General features: G+C 35.8%; 1 protein-coding gene across 1 annotated transcript; it reads left to right on the forward strand.

The window, feature by feature from the left end:
* The first annotated feature begins 372 nt into the window (after window positions 1-372).
* On the forward strand, window positions 373-15,004 carry LOC125876821 (ATP-dependent DNA helicase Q-like 3). The gene is made up of 20 exons (XM_049558081.1): window positions 373-391; window positions 524-688; window positions 1,384-1,491; window positions 1,619-1,626; window positions 1,710-1,793; window positions 3,074-3,214; window positions 3,300-3,334; window positions 4,163-4,246; window positions 4,480-4,568; window positions 5,206-5,358; window positions 5,438-5,534; window positions 5,723-5,726; window positions 5,827-5,976; window positions 6,075-6,167; window positions 6,266-6,331; window positions 6,441-6,574; window positions 9,068-9,162; window positions 9,277-9,404; window positions 14,090-14,196; window positions 14,305-15,004. Exons 2-20 carry the CDS (start codon window positions 538-540, stop codon window positions 14,768-14,770), a joined length of 2,193 nt encoding a protein of 730 aa, XP_049414038.1. The 5' UTR covers window positions 373-391; window positions 524-537; the 3' UTR covers window positions 14,771-15,004.
* The last annotated feature ends 1,008 nt before the right edge of the window (window positions 15,005-16,012 follow it).

A 16,012-nucleotide genomic window follows, 5' to 3' on the forward strand; every position in this document is an offset into this window, starting at 1 on the left:
AACCCCCTAACTCAAATTCCCAAATTTCATCTCATTTATATACTCTGGGCTTTCCCGGCAAAACCCTCTGTTCGGTTTCTTTTGCAGGAGTTATCTTTCAAGGTGTAGTTTCATCTTATGCAATTCATCTTCTAATCATCTTTACACTTCAATAACATTGTTCAAATCAGGATTTTTATTTGTTTTTTTGTTCCGATTTGTTACTTCTTTCCTTAAAATCGCTATAGAATTTGAATGTAATGCTATTTTCTAGTTCTTCTACTAGGCATTGCTTGAATTTTTCTATTTCACTGACAAATTGCGTGTTTTCTTGCGTGGGTCTGTCTTTATCTGGTTGTTTCTTCGAGCTGTTTGTTGAGAAATTCGGGTTATTTCAAAGTTAGAATTTTGGGTATGTTGGGATATTTATATTTTCTTAAAAATTAAATAAGTTGGTGTTTGTCACTGGATTGAGGGACTATTCCGCTCTAGCAATAGTAGTAAGATGCAAGACAAGTAATTAAACCATTGGGTGTTGTTGCAGTTTTGGTGGTGGAAATGAACAAATCACTATTACCATTGCAAAGTAATTGTGGACGTCAGAAGAATGTGATTAGGAAGGAAGCTTTAGTTAAACTATTGAGATGGCATTTTGGACATTCTGATTTCAGGGGGAAGCAATTGGAAGCTATTGAAGCTGTTTTATCAGGTAAGGTTCTTTACATGTTCACTGCCATTGTGTATTATGAAAGAGTAGGTGCCAGAAAAACATGCTATTTGTGGCACGATTTAATTAGTTATAAAAGCTCTACCTTTTCTTTTCTGCTGGTTAAGTAAAGAACGTGGGATGTAGTGTGAATCCTATTTTAGATTTTGTTGGGTGAATACAATAAAATATAATCAAACAGAAACCAAGCAGCTGAATACTTATTCCAGAAGTGTTTATTCGACCTAACTGTACCATGTAATCTTTTAAGAAGCGTTCTGAGTGAGTTATTCAAGCTCCATGCCTTTTCTTTTAATTTACTTTGAATCAAAAGTCAAGAAAAATCAAATACAACACCAAGTCCAATTATTTATTTGTGTTTGTAGCAAAAAAGTAGTTAGTTTATCGGAATCAAAGTAAATAAGATAATAATGGAATTCTCTCTGGTGATAGATAATCTAATTTTCATAAAGACTCTTATGTCCACACCCCAATCGTCTCCCCTTCCCCCTCCCAAAGGACTATGTGCATCTAAGAGATCTTTCATACTGTGCCGTATCTCGAAATTGGTAAATACTTATGACCAACAACGAGAAAATAAATGTTATAGCTAAATGGTGATGGGTAATATCACTCAGCCATAAGCTTTGTGTATTGATAATTCTCCTTTGTGTTAATAATATCTAGCAATTATGTAGGAAGGGATTGCTTTTGCCTCATGCCAACTGGTGGAGGGAAGTCCATGTGTTATCAGGTCCCCGCTTTGACAAAACCAGGAATTGTGCTTGTTGTTAGTCCTTTGATAGGTGATTTCTGTTATCTTTGTTTGATTTTACCTTATAACGAAAGCATAAGCTACACTATTTTTGCGTTTGCTTGGAAATTATAGGACACATCATTGACTCCTTTCATCGGTTTGTCATTTGCTTTCAGCTCTCATGGTAAGTACAATATAATAATCTTGCTTGTAATCTTCTGTTTATTAACTGTCATAGTTTTATCTTCTTTTCCTTTTCTTGCTTAGGAAAATCAAGTTTCAACATTGAAAGAAAAAAGGATTCCTGCTGAATTTCTTTCTTCAACCCAGACAGTTCAAGTGAAAAACAAGGTAAATTGGAATAAGTTAATATTCTATAGATAAATTTCAAGTCTACAACTTCTGAAGCATGGAAAAATTATTGTGGGATTAGTGGTTAATAGTTGATTTCGAAAATACTCTTTCGAGATAGGCCATGTTTTATCTACAATCTCAAGCTGGTTTCATAATAGTCAAACAAGGTTGTTAGTAGTCTGTATGGGCCCTTTATATATTACATGACACTGGAGAAAAGAGAGGCATATGCGATACTTCTATTTCTGATATTTTATTTAGATCAAGAAAATACAGGTGAAGATATTAAGTGTTGCAGATTTCTTGAATACTTTAATCAGCATGGTTGACAGGGATCAGTTTCTTCCTATACCATTTGCCTAGATATTTGATCATTTGATTACTCTGTGGAGTTTTATCTATCACTCCCTCCATCTGAACTTACAGTTAAACACTTCCTTTTGGGATATGCAAAGATGATTGGCACTTAATTTCTGGAAGACCAAGATACACAATAGTAGTTTATATTATGTAATTGAGTAATTCTATTCAATAATAATGTTGTGATGTCTAACCCCCTTACCCTGACCTGTCAACCATTGTTTTTATTTTTATTTTCTTTCTTCTACAATATACAAGACAATTATCTTATTAATGGCTTGTTTGGTCAAGTTTCTAAAATGAACTTATTTTGAAAAAGTGTTTTTTAAAGTGCTTTTCAAAAAAGTACTCCCGGTAAGAAGCAGTTTGTGTTTGACCAATTAATTGAAAAAGCACTTTTGAGCAACAAGTAGTGTTTGACCATGCTTTTAAAAAGTACTTCTAGATGTATTTTCTCAGAAGTGTTTTTCAAAAAAGTACTTCAAGGGAAAAACTACTTTTTTGGCTTCTAAAAATTAACTTTTGCAACTCCTCGAAAACACATATTTTCTCCCAAACACCTCAGTTTTTAAAAATAGGCACTTTTTGGGAAAACTAAGCTCTTTTGGCCTCCCAAAAGCTTGGCCAAATAAGTTTTATACAGAAACAATTGTAGATGTTTTTGATTCATGTTAGTATTGTCTTTTGGCAGCTTCTGTATCTTTTTAACTTTCTTCTTGTAAATATGGTTTTCCAGTACTATAGGTAGTACTGGTTTATAATACAAATCTGTAAGATTCACTATATAGGTAGAAGAGGTTCAGTCATCAACGATTTGTTGTGTGATGCCAGATGCTTGTAAATGTATTTCAAATTGTGGCGAGAAATGCGAGGGTCCAACATGTCTATAATTTTTCATTTTTCCTTTGAATCTTTAGATATACGAGGACCTCGAATCTGGGAAGCCAGCTGTAAGGTTACTGTACGTGACACCAGAACTAATTGCAACATCTGGATTTATGTCAAAACTGACAAAGATTCATGCCAGAGGATTGTTAAATCTCATTGCCATTGATGAGGTTTTACTCCATCTCTTTGCTTATGTCAGAAGTTTCTTTAACTATGTATCTGTTAATATTATCATTTTACTTTAACAAAATCCAGGCACATTGCATCTCTTCATGGGGACATGACTTCAGGTGCCTTCTCAATATATGATGGTTGTGGTTAATTTACTGCACTTCTGTCCTTTTTGGTTAACATTGTTTATTTTATGGACATATTTTAGGTTTTATCCATGGTTCTCTGAGCTTGTAAACTAGAATAATTTTCTTTGAAAGCGATAGTATGTTCCAATTTAAAATATAGATTTTAAGAGCACTTTTCTGGAATGTCCAGTGGCAATGTACAACAACAACATACCCAGTATAATCTACACGCAATTAACGAAACACAAGAAACACAGGTGGTACCAGAAAACGGAGAACAATAAACCACGAGAATAGTGCTAATACCACTGGTAAGAAAGCAGGTACATATACGTTTCCCAAGCCTATCCAGCAGGAAAACGAGAGAACGTACACCTACCAACTAACCTTGTACATTATTCTGCGGCCTCCAAACCGTCCTATTGTATAAAATGCCTGAGAAATCTCTCTTCCTTTCTCATCCTCAAATTTTGCATTTACAAGTGTGTTGAAAAAACAAACGTGACAATGGTCACAACATATAGTGTTTTCCTTGATGTTTGTGTTCTAGTTACAAATTGACTCTTTCAGATCCCAAGGCACACTAGGTTTACCGATATAATGTGCATATATACTCCTGTCAAGTGGGATCATTAGCTTGATATTACACTTGCTATTGTTCTATCTACCTTTAAGCTATATTGAAGTTTTTGTAAATAGGAGTCGTCCTTTGTCGTTAGTTTTTCTACTTTTAACTTCTTCTCTTTGCTTTTTTTTTTTTTTACGTTTATGCCTTCGATCCTTTCACAATTCTCTTGGTTTATTTTTTTCCTCATTTAGGCCTAGCTATCGGAAGCTTTCTTCACTGAGAAGTCATTTCCCAAATGTACCAGTATTGGCTTTGACAGCAACTGCTTCTCCTAAGTAAGTTTGGTTATGTGAATTTTCTTGAGATGTAAGGAATTACAATTTATACATCAATGGAGATCAATCTCATTGTAACAGTGATTGTGCGTTATCTTATAACTTCCCTCTGGCTTTTTCTTTCCCATTGCCAAATATACTTTTGATGATTTTCGGGTTAACAATTCCCTGCAGCTTATTTAGAAAATAATCGTGATTTATTCGTTTTCTCGGACATTTTCCTTTCTCTGCAGAGTTCAGAAAGATGTGATAGAATCACTGAATTTGCAAAACCCTCTAGTCCTGAAATCATCATTCAACCGACCAAATATCTATTATGAAGGTCAGGTCTAAGGATCTCCGTTCCTTGATAAAGTGCAAATGTCTTCGTATGTAATTGATGAGCATCCAACAACTAATCCATTTCTTAAACTGGCAATTCTTAAATCTATGAGGAATCAGTTGCAGCAATTTATAGTAATGAGTATACAGTAACCAATTCTTTTTTTTTTTGCTTTTCTTTATTTGAATCCTGTTCTGGCTTTTAAAAAGTGATGGGAAAGGGGATGTTAAGATAAGAAGACAGTTACTGAGAAAATATTGCTTCAACATGGCTTCATATGATTCTGTAGCTTTTTGTTTGAAATCATGGGGACCAAATTCTCTGTAAGTCTAATTTGTTGCATTTTCCTTTGTATGTTCTATGCATCTGTGTGTATCAGATGAAGTATCTATGGTCATTTATATGTACTAAATTCTGGTGAAATCATTGTATCCTATTACCTTTAACTAATCAGGTTATGTACCCATATCAGCCATTACTCTTTGAATTATCAGGTTATGTACCATATCAGTCATCACTATCTTATTACCTTTGACTATCCTATCACCTTTGGACCTACTTCTAACTATCAGGCTATGAACTGTATCTGTCATCACTCTTGCGATTACATACCTGATCATATATCTCCATTTTGCAGTTCGCTATAAAGACCTTTTGGATGATCCATATGCTGACATGTGTAAATTACTAAAATCTTGTGGAAACGTGTGCGCCATTATTTATTGCCTGGAACGTACTATGTGTGATGATCTTGCGATCCAACTAACCAGCAGTGGCATTTCTTGTGCTGGTAATGAGTGGCTCAGTTAAATTCCATGTAATTTTGTCTATGATACGTTTTCCTGAAATGTACATTAACTTACTACTAGCATATCATGCTGGGCTGAATAATAAAATGCGGAGCTCTGTCTTGGATGACTGGATTTCTTCAAAAACACAAGTGGTTGTTGCAACTGTAGCTTTTGGGTAAGAGTTCTCTGGCAGAAATAGATAATTTTACTAGCCACTAAGCGATGGATTCAAGTAACATATTTTTCTATACTCTCCATTAATGTCTGATACTGGATGTCATGCCTTTATCTATTTTACTGCCTCTGGATAACAATGGAGTATCTGAGGCACAAACAGCTGTTGAGATCTTGCTTCCGTTGCAGGATGGTATGCATTTTCTTGATTCAGTTTTCCAGGATAACTTGTAATAGCAATTCTTGACAAGGATTATACAGAGCTCATAGTTTTCTTTATTTTATTATAATAGGGTATAGATAGAAAGGATGTCAGAGTGCTCTGTCACTTCAATATTCCCAAATCAATGGAAGGCTTCTATCAAGAGTCAGGTAGAGCTGGACGCGATCACTTGCCTTCCAGAAGTGTACTGTATTATGGCATGGACGACCGTAGGAAAATGGTTGAATCACCTGTCACCAGTTGATTTTTCCTTTGAATCTTTCTTTCTCAATCTTGCTTCTAAATTTGAATAAGTCACATCTTGTAAGCATATTGCAGGAGTTTATTTTAAGCAATACTAAAAGGAAAAAGGATGAGTCCTCAAGCTTGCAAGATAAATCTTCGAAGAAGTCCCTGAACGACTTCAAACAGGTCCCATTTTATTTTATTTTTGTAAAATCATATTATTTCGGTTAGCTTTTTATACATTATAACTAACATGATTCTACTTGCCACTGATATACATTCAGATGGTTGAGTATTGTGAAGGGTCTGGTTGTCGTAGGAAAATGATACTTGAGAACTTTGGAGAGATGGTATATTCAGTCATCATTGTTGATACTTGATAGTCCTTTTTAAATAGTAACTGTGAGATGTTGTTTACCTGCTTATGTCATCTCATGGTTGTGTTGTCTTTAAAAGTAGGTACCTGATTCTTTATGTGAAAAATCATGTGATGTGTGCAAGCATCCTAATCTAGTTACAAGTAACTTGGAGCAACTTAAAACTGCAACTGCTTTTCGGCAGAGAACTGGATCTTCAAGAATATATATGACCAGGTATTGCATTCTTCTTACTGCTGAAACATGGATTACCACTTTAATTGAGATATGCTGCATTGCTCATCATCTTCCCTAAATGCTCATTGCTTCATTATGTGTCAAATATTATTAACAAAAGGAAATATGCTTTTGCAGTTTGCTTTCTGTTTTTCTCTTTCCTTTTACAGAATGGTCGCGTAAGATGCTTGGTGGAGTTGAGTGTTTTATTATATCAGTCAGTGTTTTATAAAATAATGAATCAAATGTGAGAAGTGGATGAACATGGGTTTTATTAGTTAGTATATGAAGCAATAAGTCTTATCAGTTAGAGATAATAAAATTCTTTACTTTATCAAAAGAAGTCTTGTCAGTTAGAGATGAGTATTTACACGGATCCCTTCCTTTTGATACTGAGTGTCATGCCTTTTGTGAATGTTAAGATGTTGAGAAAGGTGTAAATATGTGCAAATTGGACACTTCCTATAGCTGTGGCAGAGACCATGCCAAGTTGGGAGATGAACAAATTGGATGCTGGGAAAAAGAATTATAGAAGGCTGTGCCCTTTTTTGTATGTTTTGGTTATTTTATGGAGAGAAAGGAGAGTAGATAATTTGAAGGAGTGGATAATTCAACATTAAGAGTCAAAATATTTCTTATTTTACTTGTATTTTTAGTGTAAAGAGGTTTTCCCATGTTGTACAGATAATTGGCTACACTTTGGGTTGTCCAATGCATACTAGTATCCACACCACTCACTTTTGTATAGCTACACCAACTTGCTCTGATTCACTGAATGACACAAACAAGTGGGAAAATATGAAGATTACCAGTAATTCCCTTTTTCCCGTGGACAGCAGCATAAGAATCCATCCAAACAACTGAAAATTTGAGGACATCTAGATTAGTCGGTGTTTCATGTCAAAAAAGTGGCAACACCACTAATTGATTCATCCCCCAATTGCGTACATGTTATGATATACATAGTGGAATATGTTGGGAATTGAAGGGTGAGGTTACCAAAGAGATGCTTCTATGGTTCAAATTCATAAGGAGAAGGAAGAGATGGAGAGCACGAGAAGTAACTCCTTGGGCCTTGTCTGAACAATTTGGAAAAGAGGAACAGAAGAGTATCCGGGGATTTAAAAATAATTAGGAAGAGATTAATGGAACCTTTTTAATTGTATTCTTTTTACATTTTTGGATCACTTATGACATTCCAATCACTGTTTTCTATCATCTTTGCTGTTTAATGTATTTCGACTATCGCACTATTTTGTTGTTCTTGTTCCTTCCTATAGGCTTTGCACTGCTTCCTTTGTTAGTTGCTATGTTTTCTACACTATTTTGTTCTTCTTTGTACTTGGATTTGCTGCGCTTGAGCAGAGGTCTTTCGGAAACAGTCTCTCTACCTCCACGAGGTAGTGGTAAGGCCAGCGTACACTATACCCTCCCCAAACCTCACTTGTGGGATTTCACTGGGTATGTTGTTGTTATGACATTCCAATCACTGCTAGTGGTTGGATATTCTTAGAATATCATGTTGTACTCTTTGTATGCAGGGTTTACCCATTAAGTCAATTTCTCCGGCATGTTAAATCAATTCAATCTTTACATCTTGATAAGAAAAGTGAACAAATGAATGAAACTGAGAAAGTAAAAAGGTCCAAAGAACCTAAGTTTCTCCCTAGAAGTTAGGAAGGGAAGGTAGGGACTGAGGAAGATACTGAAGAGACGTTAAGTTGTTTCATTAAGTAACCTGAGGGCTAAGTGCTAATTTTCTTACATGTTTTTGATATGTGTATAACTTGGAGTGCAAACCTGGGTTCACAAATTTATCTTTCAGGAGATAGGAGACGGGAAGTTTTTTTTGGTTGATAAAGTAGGAAACGGAAGTTGGGAATTTAAATCTGGGTCAGGAATTTATGGCAGGAAAATAAGGCACCTCACACTTTCAACACTATCTAGAATGGGATGCTAATTTGAATGGAAATATATACTTTTGAAAAGGTAACATAACATATAACAAATATGATCTCATGGAACAAAAGGTAGAAACAAAACACTACTTGTTAAAGACCACCCAATGGTCGAGTCACTAGATTTAGTCTACTGTTTGCTCAATAGCTCTAGGATATGCACTACCCTGGGATACTGCTACATGTACTGGAAACTAGAACATCAACTTTGAAGCGCCCTGTCTATGGTGTCGTTCAAGAGCACTATAAGATGCATACATAACAATATCTCCTATATCCTCTAATCTATTACAGATGAAGGCAAAACAAATCATAAAAGAACTGTGCACCTGACTACTTTGTTTCATGTTCTAGTGAACATCGAGTTTAATTTACCTCAAATTAGCTTACAATAGCACCTGATTACTTTCTTTTATGTTCTAGTGAACATCTAGTTTGAATTCACCTTAAATATAAAAATTGTAAGCTTTTCATGAAACTATGGAGCTGTTAGGCATTTTGGGAATTTTCTTCTTAAGTAATATATTGGTTTCAGTGGTTCAAGTCTCAATGCCGGAGAACAATTGTCAGAATTTTGGAACCGTGATGATGAAGCAAGTGGATCAGAAGAAGATATATCTGAATCTGATGGTATGTACATTGATTATTGTTGTTGTAGGGTCCCATGCACTGAAGCCACTTGGAAGTTTTGATGTCATGTTGTTTGCCTTCATTCTTGGCTAAGTCGGAATTACTTATATTTAGATGCTTTGGATGCTGCAAAGAATGCCACTTCATCAAAAACATCCGCAAAGCTCAGGCTGCAAGATAAAATGGATTTGCTGCAGCGTGCAGAAGAGAACTATTATCAGAACAAAAGCCATGACAAGCAGGTTGATTTTTAAAGTTTTTTTGCATAGACAGGGTGTTTTTAGTTTACACGTTGTATTACTTTTCATACACTGGGTCGCATTATGATTTCACTTTGCGCTAAAGTCAAGTCATCCTTTTATGAAGAACTTGGAATCGCTGCATAGTTTTTGCTTGATTTTCTTTTGATTTAAAGTTATTATATTTGGATTTTCAGTAATGGAAAGGGAATTAAGTGAAAAAACTGATCAACATGTGAAATCCATCTTTGCTAACTCTTTATCCAGCTAGGTCCATTCACTAATTTATCAACTCTTTCTGTTCAATTTATAATTGGAAGAACCCATCAAGGGATGTAGGAATCACTGAATGGGTAAGTGGTCAAAACCTTGGACTATGTAATGTACTTTTGCTGTTGGATTATGGACGGGATTTTTACGAGAGGTTTCTAATCTACCCTTGCGTGATTCCTGTTGAAGCATATGCTCGGGTGGGTGGGTGCAGGAAGGTTCATTTTAAAGCGGACTCTCCATTCATGAGATAGAGAAGATCACCAAAATTTGCAATTTGCTGCTGAATTTATTCCAATTCCAAGAGCTCGGATCCGATTTGTACATCTATACCGATTGAGAGCTCTCATATTGTGAATGATGAGCATTCTCAATATTATGCCTTAAAAGAGGACTCGAACCTCAACGCTCTTTAGCACGAGATTTTGAGTTTCTCGTGTATATCATTTCACCACCAAGGCATCTTGAAAATGAATCATATGCCCGAGTTGGACATTCAATTGCTCCGATTTGAACTATCCTGTCCTAATATATATAAAAAAATATGGACAGTCAAACCTATTTCTTGATTTACTTAAAGAGGTGAGTAGGGTCCCAATAGAGATATGTACGTATTCCTAATCCTAAATCTAATGTATGATGTAAGGTCCACATGTAAATATAGTATCTATTTAGATAGTTCCGAATGATCCCTTCTCATCATGAAAATGTATATAACCCTATTCTGGCTTGGTCCTTTGTGGAATGAACTTATAATCATGGAGTCAACTAGGTCATCAGAGAAGCTCATAACCCTAGCCCATTCCCATTTTGGGTGGAACACCCTAGAGGTCTGGGGTTCGCGCCCAGGGAATGGAGAAATTTCTGATAGGGAGCCCCTTCCTCTTCGTGGGCCTTATGCAGAGCGAATATGGATTAGTTGGGCAAGTGAGTTCTGGATACCAGATGGTTTTAACCAAAAAAATAAAAATGCTATAACCGAAGAAATTATATTTTTTTGAGTAAGATAACAATTTATTCATCAGCATTCAGCTCCAAGATGATACTGTCAATCAAATCTGTAAAAAAAATTACCTTGTGTTACCTTGTGTCTGAGTCAAAAAAATCTACTAGTGATTCTATATCCTTTATATAGTTCTCTTTACACTGGAATTGAAAAGACGAAAAACAATTCAACTTAATTCTTTGTTTGGAACTACTTCTATTCTCAAAGCATCTATTATTATTTTCTTTCCACAAAGTCCACCATATGCATGCTGGGCATTCTCTACCACCTCTTATGTCTGTTCTTTGTTTTAATGTTGTTCCAGCACCATAGTAGGTCCTTAGTAAGTTAGTACTTTGGCATCACCCATTGGATCTCAGCTAAGGCAAAGAACAACTGCCACAATACATCAGTTATTTTGCGATGAAGGAAGAGGTGACTATTAACTTTTCCATCTCTTGGCACAAAAACCACCTGGAACTGAACCGAATTCCCTCTTTTTTATAATATTTCATGAGTCAACAAGTTTTCTTGATAACAAGCCAAGTAAACAATGCCACCTTGTAGCGAGCTTTGTTTTCGATATAAACTTCCATGGCCAATCTGGGGTTTGAGCTGATTCTGAAAACAAGGAATATGCAGAACTAACTGAGAATCTCTTCTTGTTTCCTCCATTCATGTAACTGAATCCTCAGCATTCCTGGAACCATGAAAAACCTCCCATGTCTTCAGCATTCAGCCACCCTTCTAATCTCCTAGTCATGTAACTTCTGAAAGAAAGGTTCCATACTCTAGAACTCCATGCCTCTTCTAATGTAGCCTTAGATATAGTTGAGCAACATAAATCAGAGAACGAATCCTTAAGAGGATCATGCCCTTACTAATTTGTTACTCCAAAAAGACATTCTCCTTCCATTACCAGTTGTGAACCCAATGTTCAAAGCATATCCCTCCTAACATTTCCTAATTGCATTCCATATGCTTGTCTCATATGAAAAATTGACTGACTTAGTAATCCATAGACTTAGATGCCAATTTTTTGAATAATCACCCTCTTCCATGAGGAACTGTCTTCTGTATTAAATCTCCATAGCCACTTTCATAAAAGATTATTGTTGTGCAATCTGAAGTTTCTGGTGCCAAGCCCCCTTCCTTTTCGCTGGATTTACAGATTTTAACCCAACTAATTGAAAACATTTTAGTGTCTTTGCAAAAGAAAGTTCCTTCTCAAGGAGTCCAATCTTTTTTCCGCCTTAGCAGGTAGGGAAAAAAGGGACATAACATATGTGAGCAATGCATCCAGAATGCTATTTATCATTATAATCCTGTACCCCCAAAGACAAGTAATGTGTCTTCCATCTTGGTAACCTCTTCTCACATTTATCAATCACACCATTCCATATCTCCATGGACTTTTTCTTTGCCCCTAAAGCCAATCCTGAATATAATGTAGGTAGTATTCCAGTATCACATCCCAGAACACCAGCCAGCACAAGAAGATGTTCAATCTTATTGACAAAATTAACTGACTTACCCAAGTTGATATGAAGGCCAGATACTGCTTCAAAAAACTGTAAGAATCAGTCGGATCACCCTTAATTTCTCAACCTTAACTTCACAAAAGATTAGTGACTCCTCAACATAGAGTAACTGAAAGATCTCCATACCATCATTCATGTTATTTATGAACCTCTAATCCAACCATCAGCACTAGCCCACTTCAGCATATTGTTTAGACCGCCCATTGCAATAATAAAGAGGAAAAGAGACGAGGGATCCCCTTCCCTCAACCCCCTTTGGAAAGGGGAAAATCCTCAGGGGTTCGATTTCTAAGGATTGATAATATTACAGTTCTGATGCAGAAAGAAATCTATTTTAGCCATTTTGTAACAAAACCCATATCCTTTAGGATCTGAATAAAGAAATCCACATCGACATGATCATAATGCTTTGTCTACATTCAGCTTGCGCAGAAGCCCTGGTATCTTACTTTTCTATCTAGTGTCTACTGTCTACTACCTCATTTGCTAGCAAGGCAGCATCCATGATTTTACCTATCTTTTATGAATGCCATTTGTTACTTATCCACTAATTTCTCCACCACCATTTTCTATCTCTCTCTGAAGAACTTGGATATTTATCTTATATATACATCTCCAATCAGACTAATTGATCTGAAATCTTTCAGATCTCTTGCTCCATCCTTCTTAGGTATTAAAGCCACCACATAAGTAGCATTGATTATTATTTTTTTCAAAATATTCTTGTGAATGGAAGTTTTCCAATGCCTGCATAATATCCCCTTTTAATATCTCCAGCAAAATTGGAAACCCGTGGTGTAGTCGTCAGGTCCAAGAGCCATGTCAGCGATTCACATCTTGATACTATTCAGCACTTCAATATCCTCAAAAGGCCTTTCTAGCCAACTCTGCTCTTCCTCTGACAACTGGAAGAAATTATATTTAGAATCTTCTATACTTTTAGGTCGTCCGAGCAATGGCGACTTCTTACTCTCTAAATCTAGTTTTGATAGGAAATACTGCTAAAAACAGATGCATTGAAGCATTTCTCCCATGCCTGTTTAACACTTTCTGGAGCATTTAAACATTTTTTCGTATCTGTAACCAAAAGCTCTATTCTTTACAGAGACCTTAGTCTCTGCGCCTACATTATTCAGTCCTACGATTCATGACTTTAAAGACCCTCTAATTTTCTGTAACTTGATATTTTGACCTCTCCCGTTCCATTGAATTTCCCTAAGGTAATATTAAATTATATGTCCATATTGTTAATACCTTTTTAAACTGGCCTTGTTAATCCTCATTTCTGCTGGTCAATGTGTCATTGTTGAGGGACCATAACTGAAAGCAAGCTTTGCTGCCAGAAGAATCTCCAACTGTGTTCTTAGATGTACTTTCTCTAAGTGGTCTGGAGTTGACATGATGAAAAAACTGAAATATGCAGTCAATCCAACTGCTCCTTTGTGCAGTCCCTTAATTGGTAGAATCTCTAAATATGTTAAACCTTTTGTAAAGTAGAAGATCTACATTGTGAGATGCTTGTGAGCTTGTCTGTCCTAATTGTTAATTTCTATCTGCTTAATATGTCTATTCCATTATGAATAGTTGAGGTGTGCGCAAGCTGGCCCGGACACAACTATCATAAAAAAATGTTTACTCGATTGAGGGAGAAGGGTAAAGATGAGAGTTTCATTAGTTTACTCCTCTTATGTGGAATATTAATGATTTTCTCTGGGTTTTTTTTGGTTATGAGGATATATCAGGCTCTCTAGTCTTACTTCTTTATCAAATGAGGGAAATCACCTATAACCCTCCTCTTCCACTTCCAACTATGATGGCTATTTTAACCCCAACCTAATGTGGCTTAACTAACATTTGTCTGCATGGCCTAATATTTTATTTTACCATAATAGGTCAATAAACTTGACAAGAATGTCATACCTGAAACACTCAGGGAAGCCGGCAAGCAGAGATTGCTGAATGCAATAAAGCAAAACCAGCAGATGGTCAACGATTCGAGGTATGACATTGCTCTGTATTATCTTTCAGACTTCGTAGCTAAAAGGGTTTCTTCTCACATAAAACTCTGCTCTCTCATCACCTTTTATACTTTCTGTATATTCTCCAGGATTGACATTGATAAATCCGTAGTTTTTCTTGAAAATGAATGTTATAAGAAGTATGGCAAAAGTGGAAAGTCTTTCTATTTATCACAAATGGCAAGTACAGCTAGGTGGCTTTCTACAGCAGGTCCTATGGAATTGGTGAATAAGCTCAGCAGTTCTAGTACTGCTCCTCCTCCTGAGAATGTAACATCCATAGCCGACTGCACTCCAGCATCATCAAATCTTTCGGTGCCTATATCAGCAAAGGCTAATCACGAAGAAGTCCATGACAACGCTGGACCACAAGATCCAATAAGGTCACCGGCCTCACCCATACATGGATCTGCAAGTGCAAAGTTACCACCCATCCTGTCTTTCTCTCAGTTTATCAACAGCGGGAAGGCAAAGGAGAACCTTGCATCTGCATCAAAGAGGCAATCACCCGATAGAGGTAAAAATAAGTTAGAGAAGAGGATGAGATTTCAATAGGCTTTTGATTCTTGAGAAATCTGACTGCAGATTTTGGGCAAAGGAAATCCCTGTATATTAGCACAATTTTAGTGAGTGTTGTCATGGTATAAAAATTCTAAACGGATTTCTCTACTTTAAGCTAACATTGAAAACCTTTTTGCTTGTTAAAAACAACATAAAAAATTTCTAATCACTAGACCTTAGCCTGGAGGTTTTGAGCCAGGAGATTGCAGAAACATAACTGTGTCTATTTCATTTCTTACTTGTTTGTGTTAACAGGGTGGTGATCTTTGAATTTATTACTACATGCTGCTGATGCACTTACCACATGAATATTAATAAAAATAATTAAACCATATAGAAGGAATGAACTAATACAGAATGAAATTGAGAAATGTAGACTTGTGAATAGAGCATATATTAGTGCTTCTCTAGAATTGAACCCCTTCTTTCATAAAATGGTACTAATTCACTATTTCGAAAGTTTCCAATATACACCTTCCATCCCATTTTGACATGATGGGTAGAGAAGTTATTTTCTACAGACTCGTAATTCATGAAAAATATTTTAGGCTTGAAAAATATAAGGTGAAAGAAGCTTGGATAAAAAATACTAAAAGGAGAGATATATTGACAGCAAAAATAATAAGATAACCAAAGCAAAAGAAGAACATTAGTGATAAATTGAAGAATAAGATTATAAAAATAAATAAATAATGATAATAAGGAGCAAATAAGCTACTCCAAGCTAGAATCATATTCTCCCACATGAGAGAGAAATTGCTCAACTATTTGCTAACCTTCTGTCTTAATCATCTACCTCCATGTTTTTTAATTAATCTAGAATTATGTCCACAATGAATTGTAGATATGTCTTGTCAAATCACTTTCCCTTATTTCTTTTTGGTCTATTTCTACATCTCCTTAGACCTTTGACTCTCAACATTCCGCACCTCCTCATTGGGGCATCTATGCCCCTCTTCACGAACTATCTCTATATCGTTTTCTTCATCTTGTTAATCAAATAGATTACTTCTACCTTCTCTTGTATATCTTCGTTTCTATTCCAATCTCTCTTAGTATGACTGCACATCCAATTAAATATTTTCAGCTTCTAAATGCGTTAGTTCTTTACTGGCAACACATCATCCACACAACACGATTGGGCAAACAATTGACAATAAATTTATTTAGTGGTCGTTTGGTAGGAGGTATTAGGAAAAATAGTCAATGTATTATGTATGGTATTATTTAGTACTA

The sequence above is a fragment of the Solanum stenotomum genome, chromosome 9 (genome assembly GCF_019186545.1).
Source record: "Solanum stenotomum isolate F172 chromosome 9, ASM1918654v1, whole genome shotgun sequence".
In the NCBI taxonomy this organism is placed as follows: Eukaryota; Viridiplantae; Streptophyta; class Magnoliopsida; order Solanales; family Solanaceae; genus Solanum; species Solanum stenotomum.